This window comes from Notamacropus eugenii, chromosome 1, assembly GCF_028372415.1.
Source record: "Notamacropus eugenii isolate mMacEug1 chromosome 1, mMacEug1.pri_v2, whole genome shotgun sequence".
Classification (NCBI taxonomy): Eukaryota; Metazoa; Chordata; class Mammalia; order Diprotodontia; family Macropodidae; genus Notamacropus; species Notamacropus eugenii.
In genome coordinates this window covers 525,268,299-525,280,994 of record NC_092872.1, presented here as the reverse complement: position 1 = coordinate 525,280,994, position 12,696 = coordinate 525,268,299, and the positions used below count along the sequence as shown (strand labels likewise).

Genomic DNA, 12,696 nt, shown 5'->3' with positions numbered 1-12,696 from the left:
TATACTTTATGTGTATATATTTTAATAATCCACATGTATTTTATAATACAACATATGTAACAAATTATTTCATGTTTTCATATGTATTTATATATACATGTGTGTATATCTCTATCTAGATATTTCTGTTGATTTTTAGGTATACTTTCCAGGCTTTTTCCTCAATTCATCAAACTATGATTTGAAAATTTTGGTATTTTATATGGAGAAGAGCTTTGAGAATCTCTAAATTGTATATCATAAAAACACTAATGTTACACTTACACACACACACACACACACACACACACACACACACACACACACACACACACACACACACACACACCCCACACCTGGAAAATTTCACTTCCATATTGAAGGTCCAGCCCCAAAGGACTGTGTCCAATTCCTTTAAAAAATTCTCAACTTTCACCTTGTTTAATATGTAAACCTATTAGTGAAATCATATATTTTTGGAAATCTTTCACTGAAATATTCACTGGAATGTTTAATCTGTATACAAGGTAAAATCAGAGAAGAAAAGAGTAAGTATACATTTGAGATTTTTGGAGGTATCAGCTTATATGGTGAGATATATTCACATGGATTTTTTTTTTTAGGTTTCAATCAGGCTGACTTTATGCCGCAATGTAAAAAAATCTCTTACAGAGGCAATTTGCATTCAATTGTTTCCTTCAGGACTTGGAAAAACAAAAGCAATATGCAAAAATGACTTTCCATCATACCTTCTCCTTCTTCCTGAATTGATTTTGGCTGTGACACAGTGAAACACTGCATTACTTCATACCGCTGGCAAGCTTCTTGGTTCTCAGTGCCTGGCTCATCTGGAGGGCGAATTAGCATCCGGCAATTAAAAGTATGGCTATTTCGTCTTGTTGCCTCTTGAGGCCAAGGAACTCCATTTACTGTGGAAGAAAGATAGACTATAATCCTGATCTTGGGAGATAGGGGCAGAACTAAAGATAAGAGATCTCTAAATATTCTGTTAGATCCTTACATAGATTAAAAGAAAAACTGACAAAAAATAGAATCAACAAGTACTTATAAAGTACCTATTATATGCTAGCCAATTGGATACAAATTCAAAGAATAAAACTCTAGAAAGGAGTTTACATTCTAATGAGGACAAAAGTTAAGTACATATGAAAAAAGTACATATAAAAATACATACAGCATAAATACAAAGTTTATACCCACACATACACAAAAAAGTCAAATATAAGGTAGTTTTTGGAAGAAAAGAATTAGCATTTGAGGGAAGATCAAAAAAGGCTTCATGCCGAAGACGATGGCCTGAACTGCACCATATGTCTAACTCAATTTAAGTCAGTTATTTAGAAAAACGAAAACAAAACTGTCATTGTCAAGTACCATTGGATGAAGGGTTCACCCAGCACCATAAATTGCAAATCCTGAAAAAATGTATTAGAGAACATTATTGTCTCATGATTTAAAGGTATAGTGGTTTAGGAGATATGGAGACAGAAGTCTTGAGTTAGAATCCCAGGTCTCCTGCCTGGGTCTTAGGCAAACCACTTTAATCTTTTTAAATAAGTATCTTGACTACAAAATGATGAGGTTGGACAAAATGCACAAGTTTCTTTCTGTCTCTTACTCCTAAAATCCTAAGTGCAAGGCTGTTTATTCCATTTCTAACTATACTGCTTTCTTGACCTGTTCAGGAACTTAAGAGTTTCTCCCTCCTCCCTCTCGCCACTTTAGAACTTCGGAAGACAGTGAAGAATAAAAGCAATCAGGAGAGCTGAACTCTTCTGCTGGTTCTGCTACTAGTTAGGTGACTTTGGATAAATAGTGTCCTCTGTATAATATGAAGGGACTGTCCTAGATTATCTCAAAACATATCACCCAACTCTAGCTCTGTTTATATAACTTGCTGAGATCCAGATAGGTTGTGTGGATGCCATCTCCCTCATCTATTAGTCTAGTAATCCTATCAAAAATAAAAAATAAGGCAATAGTCTGGCATGTTTTTCTTTTAATGAACTTATTCCGATTCTTGGTGATTACATTCTCTTTTGCCAAGTGATAAACTCTTAGGTTCACTTGACTTCTAGGACACAGGCATGCTCAAGATAATAGGATCTGCTCTACTGTGCTTCATAATGAAGGCTAAATAGATGACACCTTTTACTCTGAAAACTTTTCTTCATTCTGTTACTATTTTGGATGGTAGGGGAAAATAACTACAGATCTGAAGCTTCCTCATGTCCTGGGGAGGTACCTCATAGAAGGAAGCTGTGAACTACTTCAAGAATTGAAAGGGAACAGATTTAGTGAAGACTTCTCAGGGATATGAGACTTCTCCCTAGAGTAAAAGAGACCTTAGGCCCAGGTTTCTATTCCTCCAATCAGGTGATTTCCATGTAAGGCTATACAGTGCATTAGGCTCAATGATTAGCTATAGTTCACTAACTAATTTGCTTATGTGCCCGCAATCTGCAGCCCTCACTCTGGTCCGCCTGATTTGCATAAGTTCTCATGTCCAATTTGCATGAGTCCTCAATGCTTCATTTGTGTATGTTTTCAATACCTAATTTGCATATGATGACATGTATTTTTCAGGCTTTGCAATGGTTGGGCAGCAGGAAATTTAAACCAGGTTTCAAAAGGGATTGGTTAGATTTCGAGCCTAGAATGTGAGACCGTGCTTCTCAGCTAATGAGAATAATGGTCAGTGGTGGGAGGGGGAATTTCTGTGCCAGGGTTTATATAAATTGCCATTCTGCTTCTGTAAGGTGCCTCCCAACTCCAGCTTTACTGGTGAAGGAACTACCTGTTTCTCTCCAGAACCAAATAAAGGAGATTGTCTATTTTTACTTTGAGATGCCTCTGAGCAGTTAATTTCAGTAAGGGGAGTGGGGGGTCATGCTATCCCACACAAGAATCCATATGGGTAAAGAACCCTCCTGATTTTAGGTCTGGTATTAAAACCAACTGAATTTTAGCTGGTATCTGGTCTGGATTCTACTAGTGAGACAGTTAGCACTGGAAATGACTATGAGGGATCTAAGCAAGCCATGGCATACTTCACTCAGAGAGCGCAAAGGAAACTGGATTGACTGAACAAATTCTTTTGTGAACCCAAATTCTCAAGAAGTTATAAAACAAAAATAATCTCCAAGACTCCTCAAAACCAATGTCAGTCTGGTTTTCTTTTTTCTTGAGTAAGAACCAAAGGGAATATATACTTTTGAGTTACCCCCAGGCTAGAGGCCAAATTCATACTAAATTAGATGGTATGGGAAATAAAGCAATGAAAATTTCAGTTCAGTTCCATCTGTCATGCCATTGGAAATGTGACCTGGCAGAAAAAAAATACTAATTAGAAATATGAATTTAGCTAATACTTTTAATTTAGGTGATAAGCTCATTTCATCATTTTTTTATGATGAAAAATTTCCCTTGAAATCTTTGTTGCTACCTTCAAAAGAATTTCCTAAATCTGCCAGATAACTTGCCACAAACACTAGCTCATTTTGATGCTTTGGTATTATTTGAGAGAAATGTGCTGAAATAATATATAATCAAACTGGGAATAATACAACAATTTCCTCTTTGCAATTAACACTAATGCTGCTATTGGCTATGCTTTTATCCCTATATGGAAAGAACTTTGCTTAACTGAGCCTCACAGTGGAGTAAACTGAATTTGGGAAATGTGTTTGGAGACCTGAAAAATTCAGGAGGCAGCGACGATTAAATAGAAATGTTAGAATCTAATCTGTTTGGCAGAGGGACGACTATGGATTCAACGTTCCTGTGGAACTCAGGTAAACCTGAAAGCACCAGAGTGTTCGAATAAAAGCTCTCTAGCTAGCTCAGACACTGATTACATTCCAGATTCCTTGACTCTTCAATGTCCCTCAATAGCACAGTGAGTGGAAAGGTACTTATCAGGTCTTTCAAACTGGAAACTTTTCTTTATCTAAAGCTACAACATGGAAACTGGTATCACTTCCCCTTGTTCTCTATATTATGGGATAGGAAAATAAAGTAGAATTCTACTTCTCTCCTTTCTCCTTGCCCATGTAATATAGTTTACAAAAGGTAGCTCCTAGATTGCAGGTGTTGTTTCCACATACTTATCTCTAAAATAATGTTTAAAAAAAAACAAACAGGGAAGGATGCAGATAGGCAAACTGAATTCTTTCCTGCTGGTGTCATTTCTTCATCTATAAAGTGAGACTAATAATCATAATACCTGAATTATTTATTATATTCATTTATTTATTTAAATATTTAAATATAAATATTTATTATATGCAAATAAATAATAATCTACTTGATTCACAGGGCTGATGTGAAGATAAAAGAATATGTAAAGCATTTTGCAAACTTTAAATTGCTACATAAATGCTAACTACTACATCTGTACATGGTTGTTCTATGCCAAGTTAAAGCTTTTGGATGATACTGGTTAACAAGATTTCAATTAATTCTGGTTTTTTTACAGAAAACATTTTTTGAAACACTTTATGTGTATTCTTTAAGAATAGAATTAGCCAAACTGTTGAAATACATTTAATTATTGTTCAACATCATTACATGTAAAGAAAAAACTGATATGTTACAGAAAACTTATTCAAGAAAATATTTAGTTTTATTTTTGTTCAAACCAAAATTTTTAAAAGTAGAGTATTAAGCTATTTGAATATGTCTAGAAATTAATTTTAATATTAAATTAATTTTACTATGAAAATTTACTTAAACATTCAACTGAATCTGTGACAACATGCACTCAGAGTTGCCTCCATTGATGCAGATTACAATCCATCCATACTTAATCCTCACTACATCATTTTCTAGAATAGTATTTGGACTCCAAATATTTAGAATCTGTGGACAGGCTGCGCTTAAGTTCACTTTGGCACTAAATATGAAAAAAACTGGGTTAGCTAAATAAAATGATAGCAAAGACAAAGAAATTATTAGTCTACTTAGAAATTCTTATCTTATTTAGTTTTTTCCAGCTTTAATCATTTGATGAATGTGCTAATTATAAAAATTTTTTTAATTATTAGAGCACTTACAATGTTCTCTAAAACAGGTTAACTTCTCTATAAAACATTAAACTAAACACTTCAAAGTACTAAGAATGTATTTTTCCAACAACACTCAGCAATTCAGATTTTTCAACTATGTTCTGTAATTAAGATCTTTCTAACCTAATAGGAGATCTTAGGAAAGTTACAGAAATTTCCAGAATCTTTAAAAAAGGAAAAAAAAGAAAGCACACTAGGAAACCCTAAGTCTTTTGTTTTTTGAAATATATTTTAGAATATCCAATAATTCGAAATTTTAGAAGTGTAATAAATGCTTTTAAAAATAAAACAAACAACTGATCTTATGGGAAATAAAATTGAATCTCAGTGCTGGAGTCAAAGTTTATATTTAAGAACACACACAGACACACACAGACACACACACACACAGACACACACACCCCCGCCTCTCACCCCCCACCCCCAGGTAGCCAACACTTAGATTATGTAGGGCTTTCTCAGCAAATAAAAGTAGTCACTGTTCGTAGGATACTCTGTAGCTTTGCTGTTTTCTGATCCAAATGGAACAGAAAAAAGGAGAGCAGCTTGTAGGGGTTTGGATCTCCCTCAGTCAGAGCCTTCTGGTTTGCTTTCCTGAACATATAGGGAATTAAACACAAAAACTCAAAAAGCTAACACTTTGGATAGTGAAGCTAAGACAAATATAGGTGTCTGGAATCACTGAGTCAAGGGAAAGGCTTCCCAGTACCAATTGCCTTCATACTTTCCAAAGTAATATAGTCTAGTTCTTAACCTAGGGTACATGAACATATTTTAAAATAATTTTGATAATGGTATTTCAACATAATTTCAGTCCTTTGCAATCCTATGTATTTATTTTATACATTTAAAAATACAATTCTGAGAAAGAGCCCATGGGCTGAAATTCACCAGACTACCAAAGGGGTTTATAACAGAAAAAGGTTAAGAGCTCTTTTTCTTTTTCTGCTCATTGTGTGAAATTTCATAATACCTGGCTCCTAAAGCACATGATCAGTTGTCCTTTGGGGACAGACAGACCAGGTAGAATTGTTTACAATTACTTTCTAAGAAAGAAGTAGCAAAGAGCTCTCTGATCCCATACTACCAAGTAAAGCTATCATTTTTATAAAATAATTTAAATTTTTGTTAAAAACTTTCTAGGGCAAAAGTTGGAAGGTTCTCTTTATATTTTGTAAATAACACTCAAAGAAACAATTACTACAAGACAGTTGTCATATTGAGATACACTTCATACTCTTCCCTTTCCTTTCCCAACCCACAAATACACCAACCATCAATGTATTGTACTCCTAGAGTGGGGATGATGGAAAAGCCCCATGACAAAGGTCTGAAATTGGAAATGAAAGGACAAGATTACAAAGCAATTGTGTTATCTCCATATTTGACTAATATAAACAGACTGTGAGAACCATATCAGATTTCACCATGGTTCTTAGGATGAATAAAATGATTCATCTGGAGTTAAATCTCAATTAAAACGATGAATGTTATAAGGAAGGTAGCGTCAAAAATAATAAAAACAACAACAAAAACTTTTTTACCTAGTGATTTTGGTAGCAGATTCTTGACAAATTCTGCATGATCTCCTACATGCAGTATGCTGTAGACACTGGTATTCATCAGTTCTTCCTGATTGTAACCCAAGTAGCTAGTCACATTTTCTGACACAAATACAATTCTTCCTTCACGATTCACAACAAAGAAAAATCCATCCAAGGCCTGCAAAGTCCAAAAAGGTTTCAAAAGTTAGGAAGAGAAAGGAGAGGAAAAATAAAAATCACACAGTATAAACCACATACATTTCAATCAAAGTAGAAGAGATCAGAAATGCAATACACCACAAAGTTGGACATGGTTTAAAAGGCTAGTAGGCATAGGTTTATATTGTGTTGGGTGTTCTATGTGAAAGAAAAGGCTTTAAGTGGGCCTGTGGAACGAAACTTTAAGAGGAAACTGTCAACCTTTTCCAGGAGTAAAATTTATATAGATAATTCTGGAGCAAATGATTAAAATTAAATGGCTGTAAAGGACATATCAGCCCCAAAGAATCTCACACAGTATTGAGAAAGACTAAATCTCATTTAGGTTTTCTTAATATTTTAGACTTTTACTTCTCTTAGAATTGAAAGACTGTTGAGTATTATAAAAATATATACACTGAATAACAGTTGGTAACTCTTTAAAACTTATAAAATTGTGATAAATTCAGGGAGAATAATGGTCTGAATACCTTTAAAAAAAATCACCTTTTAAAAAACGTTTTAATCTTTGTTCAATTCAATTTTACTTTTTACTAGGAAAAATGCTTTTATGAGAAGATTCCAAGTAATCAATTAAGTACTATCTATAACTAATCAGAATTTCTTAAAGCAAGCTAACCAAAAAAAGAAAATGTAGCATGACAGGTATGTAGTAAATGCCCAAGAATTAGCTGACAAAAACTTGGATTTATTGTATTGTGGACGGGGAAAGACATTAGGGCGAAAGATAGCTTTTCAAATAAAATTACAAGTAAGCTTCATACATGAAAGTGGAGCTGCGCAAACTTTTGCTTAAAACACATTTGCTTGAAGTTGCATTACTGTATGTGACATGAAGTAATAAAATTAACTCAAAATTACTTCTAATATAGACTTTTTACCAATATGAACTAGCTCCTATTACTCTGAATAAGTGATATTTTTACTTATATCAATTTGTATTTTCAAGGGTTTTTTAAGTTTTTCAGTACTTTGCAGTGTATATATTTTGCATCCCCCAGCACATAAATTACAAAGTAATTAGTACGTGTTTATTATGTGCCATTCACATAATTAAGGACTGGGAATAAAACTATAAAAGTCTTATATGCCCCAGCCTCAAGGAGATATTATGCATTCTCTCCAATACGCTGTTGTATCCCAAGAGCAACTACTACAGGATGTTAATTCACTACAATAAAATACAATTTAATTTTTTTCTCCCTTTCTCAAAGGCTTTGCAGAGGTATTCCTGTATTTGGCAGATGGGGTATGGTAAAGAATTGATTTTAAGTCTCTTCCAAGTCTAAGAATCTATGACTGTTAGAAACTGAGCCTGAAAAAGTAATGCAGTGTTGAGCAAGGAGTAAATTGGGGGCTAAATACAGCTACAAATGAGTAAAATAAATAAAACATAACTGACACACGCAGAATTCCATAAGTCTTACACCCAACAGTTCATTTATTTATATCTCATATTGAGTAAAAGTGCCAGTTAATAACATGTAAAATATTTAAAGTAGAGAAAAAATGGTCAGTAGTAAATCTCATGAATAAATAGTGTATAAAAATATGCAATAAAACTGTACTAAACTCAAAACTCTATGAATGATATCCTTAATATTGAAATATGCCAATGCCCTGAACCATGGTGTTTCCTGTCTTTAGCTGTAGGCACATACTATGTTGCCTTCTCCAAAATCTGTTAGTCATGCCAAAGCAATCTAACACTATAAGGGACCAGGTCTCTGTTTCTATAGAGAGGTCACAAATACCTACAAAGGCTGACTTGGTAGCTACAGAACAGGTTCACACACCAAAATATGAAAGTGAGAAAGTATTCAACAATGGATACTTTTTTGTGTTTCCTTTCTCATCTTTGTTATGTCACTTTTGGTTAGTTTTCCCTACCCTCTCACCCCCAACTTTAATTTCCATGGTCCATTTCACAGTGTCACCTAACTCCCTCAACTATACAGCTTACATTATAGTAATTTGTACTGGTTTATAAGTTTTAAGTATTCTTAAGGAAGTCCCATGTACATATGTTTAGTCCTCTCCCAACTAGGGAGCAATATCTATCTCATTTGTTTATATATGGGAGAGGGTAAGACAATAAGACTGGCCTGCAATAAGTGGAGGCTTCAAGGGGTAGTGGACGTTTTGTGGATAGAGATCTTTTTAAAATTTTTCCCATTCAAAAACCTGGTTACAGTGCACTACACTGAGGATGCTAAATAAATATTACCTGGTAGAAGATATTTTTGTATCAATTGCTGAGAATTAATTATTATATTCAGCTTTGGAGAAAAACCCAAGAAACCATTAATGTTTCTCAAGGATTTGGACTAATAAAGATGGAGAATGGCAAAAATGAGAATGAAGACACATTTGGAATGCCTTAATAATAGTGCTACCATCACATGTGAGTGGTATATTTAGGAACACTCTGGGTATATAGTAAAAATGATATAGCCTGAGGATATTGGCTAAGATTTAAAAGGCAATGTGTATTAGCTAATTAACATAATGTTTAGAATCATTAAAAATTGCTATATTAAAAATTCCTTCTTTACACTTTTACACCTTTCTTAAAACAAGGGAAAAATACTGCAAAGAAAAGTTAAGTAAAACTTAAAGGAAGTTAATTATGTTATTTATGGATTCTATCTATATAGGAATACTTCTATCTTATTGAAGATCTCAATAAACAACAAATTCCTAAAGAACATGTTGATATTCTAATTTTTTTTTTAAAAAGAATTTTTATCTGCTTCTCAGGGATAGCTTCACAGTATACTTTGGAGAGAATAAGCATGTGCACACATGTAGAATCCATCTTAGAAAAATATATGATCCTTAAGAACAGGAACTATGTTGTTTTAAAATCTGTATTCCTAGTGCCAAGTGGAATTCCTTGCATATGAGAGCTTAACAAATGTTCATTGAACTGAAATGTATGTAGATTACAGTAATCCAGCATATTAGCAATAGAGATTAAGAAATTATGACTTTTTAGGAAGAGAAAAACTAATATAAAACTGAAATTATTCACTCAACAAGCATTTACTAAGAAATTGCTCTAGCGAAGGCTCTGTGATACTTGCTAGGCAGAGAGGCATAAAAAATTAAACAGGAAGTAAAGGAGTTTACATTCCATTAGGAAAAACACCATGGATTAAAAGAAAATACAAAATAATTTCATGGAGGTAGGCAAGTAAGAAGAAATATTATAAAGGATGAGTTTCACTGGATATATATTTTAGTCAAATTCAAACAGGTATAATGTACAATCAGCAAGTCAGATATATAAAAATATGGAAGAATAAATATTAGTCGAGAATGAGTAAAATGCTGTATTTCTATAGGTATCAAGTAATATAAAAGGTATAGTACAATAAAGCCTAAAAATGGTCTCTGACCACAATCTAATTGTGGAGATAAGAAAAACATATAGAGAAACAAGGAGAAAACAAGGCAGCAAATAACAGAAATATTAAATTCTATGGCTCAAATAGTAAGTCTACAAGGAGGTAAAAAAAAAGCTGGAGTTACCAGGGTAGTATGCCTTAGAAGTATGCATATTATACTTAGGAAAAGAGGAAGGGAAAGGTAGAGCTAGCAAAGGGAAAGCACAAGGGTATGAAGAAGTATGTTTTGCTGTTTACTGACATTTATATAGGGCTTTATAGACATTAGGCAATTTCATCTGATTCATTGATACACCTATATATCTGGTTTGTTTATACATGGGAGAGGACAGGATAATAAGATCAGCTTAAATGGAAGCTTAATGTAGTAGTGAGAAAGACTAGTAAAGAAAAAAGTTATTGAAAAAATTATTTTGATTTTTTTAGGACAGTAATTTTAACATGTTTTAATGTTTAACATATTAGTTTCTCCCAGGGAATATACTTTTTCCTTCTAATACTTTAAATTTTAAGAGAAGGGAGAAAAAATACAACTTTATATTACTATTTTTAATGAAAGATTATTTACTTTACAAGCATACTCTTCATTTCATCAATGTATTCATTTAATAGTTACAATAAAATGAGTTTTCTTAATCGATTTCCTTATAACATTCAATTTACAAAATTAAACTAACTTTCAGGAAACTCATCTGTAGAGGAAAACATGCCTCTGCAAAGCAGAAAATTCATCTGCAAAACATTAACACCTCTATACAGCACCCTAATCCTGAAGTAAGTATTGATAATTCCAGCATGAGAACACAGTAATTCTATTAAGTGTTTTATTTTCCCAACAAGTCCTCTGACTCCACTGTCAGGGACAAACTTCATGGTGTATAATCCTCTTTATCATCCTTCTGAAATATTTTTAGAAAGACCTTCTGGAGGAGAACAAGCATTAGTTTCTACAAAAGTTGTTTTCAAAACTGTGTTCTTCATCAAATATATCCTTAATTTGTTTTATAATTCTTCCAAGTGTTATATGCGAAAACGTGTGGCAGTACAAGAATTAATAACTACTGTCATCACAGGGTATACCAACCTCCAAAAGAAGGGGTCCCAAAGATTCCTTTTCAATCACTCCTTGACTGCTTGATGAGATGTCTGATTTCTGAACGTCATCATCAGTTGCTGTTTTCTCTGTAATAAAATAATTTTTGTGAAATTATTCTGAAATTAGCTGTTTTCTCTATGATAAAAGAACATTTCTATCAAATAACTCTGAAATTACCTAGCACTAAATGGAGAAATCATAGAAAATGTAGTTTTAACAAATTATAGATAACTGAACTATTATCTCAACAGATTTACCTAGTTTACTCCTTTTAGTCAAGTGAGCATCTGGACAGATGACTGAGAATTGTGTAAAGTACCACAAACACTTGAAGGTACATAATTACAGTATTTGTACTAATAAGCATAAGACTAAAGGAGTATATTAATATTAAGAATAAAAAGGCAATAGAGAGTCTTACCATATTAAAGAGGGTGATAAACACATTACCAATTATGATTTGTGCAAAAGAAGTGACTTCCAAGAAATCATCAAGGGCAGACAGGGATAGAAACTGGATTTCTGGATCCATTTGTGTAGGAAAATTCCTTTACCAAAACAAGCCTAAACCTTCTTTACAACTTATAGTCATGAGTGGTGTCAAACTCAAATAGAAAGAAGGACCATTAAATCATATATCAGGATCTCTGCAGGCTGTATACTGACTTAGAAAACCACACACTAACAAAATCCATGTTTACTGTATTTTTATTTATTGTTAAATATTTCCCATGCAGCACTGTGGGCAGCATAACCCACAGGTGGTGTGGTTAACACCTCTGAGCTATATTATGTTGTCCTCACAGGACATGCCATAAAGGCAATGTATACCTGGAAACAAAGAAGGCCAAATGGATTTCTGTATCCATGAAATACTAAAAGACCCAAAGGAGAGCACAGGAAAGAGTGTTCAATAATTAACCAACAATTATACTAACTATTTAACACATTATGATTCCAGCTAAACATTTTTTTTTTTCTAAAATTGGAGGGTAGAAACAAAATATTCACAAAGATTAGGGTTTGTCCTCAAGGAGCTTAAAATCTAATTATGAAGACAGGGCCAACATATGAAAAAGTCAGAAAATAATTAAGTACAAAATTACATAATGTTGCCGTATTTTCACTAAGGATACAAAGAAAAAGAAAGACTACTGTCAGCTAGGGCAGTTTGAGAAAACTGCATAGAAATGTTACATCGTTTGAAAGATAAAATTTTGAAAGGCAAAATTTAAATAGAAGATATTAAAGATGCTCAATGAATGCACAATGCTGAAGAGAGACATTCCAGGAGATAATGCTAGAAAAAAAGAGACCCAGGAAGAAAACGGATATTGCATGAATGAGTGGGTAGAATAGTA

General features: G+C 33.3%; 1 protein-coding gene across 13 annotated transcripts in view; it reads right to left on the bottom strand.

The window, feature by feature from the left end:
- Nucleotides 1–12,696, bottom strand: part of NCOA1 (nuclear receptor coactivator 1) — a 241,668-nt gene that overhangs the window by 89,113 nt on the left and 139,859 nt on the right. For all 13 annotated transcript variants that reach the window (XR_011972410.1, XM_072633863.1, XM_072633870.1 and 10 more), the window contains 3 exons: nucleotides 11,324–11,421; nucleotides 6,611–6,788; nucleotides 729–908 (listed from right to left, as the gene is read on the bottom strand). Coding sequence is in view for 12 of the 13 variants with exons in the window: in XM_072633863.1 (XP_072489964.1) it covers nucleotides 729–908; nucleotides 6,611–6,788; nucleotides 11,324–11,421 (456 nt within the window). In the remaining variant the exon portion in view is untranslated. The remainder of the gene's footprint in view (nucleotides 1–728; nucleotides 909–6,610; nucleotides 6,789–11,323; nucleotides 11,422–12,696) is intronic.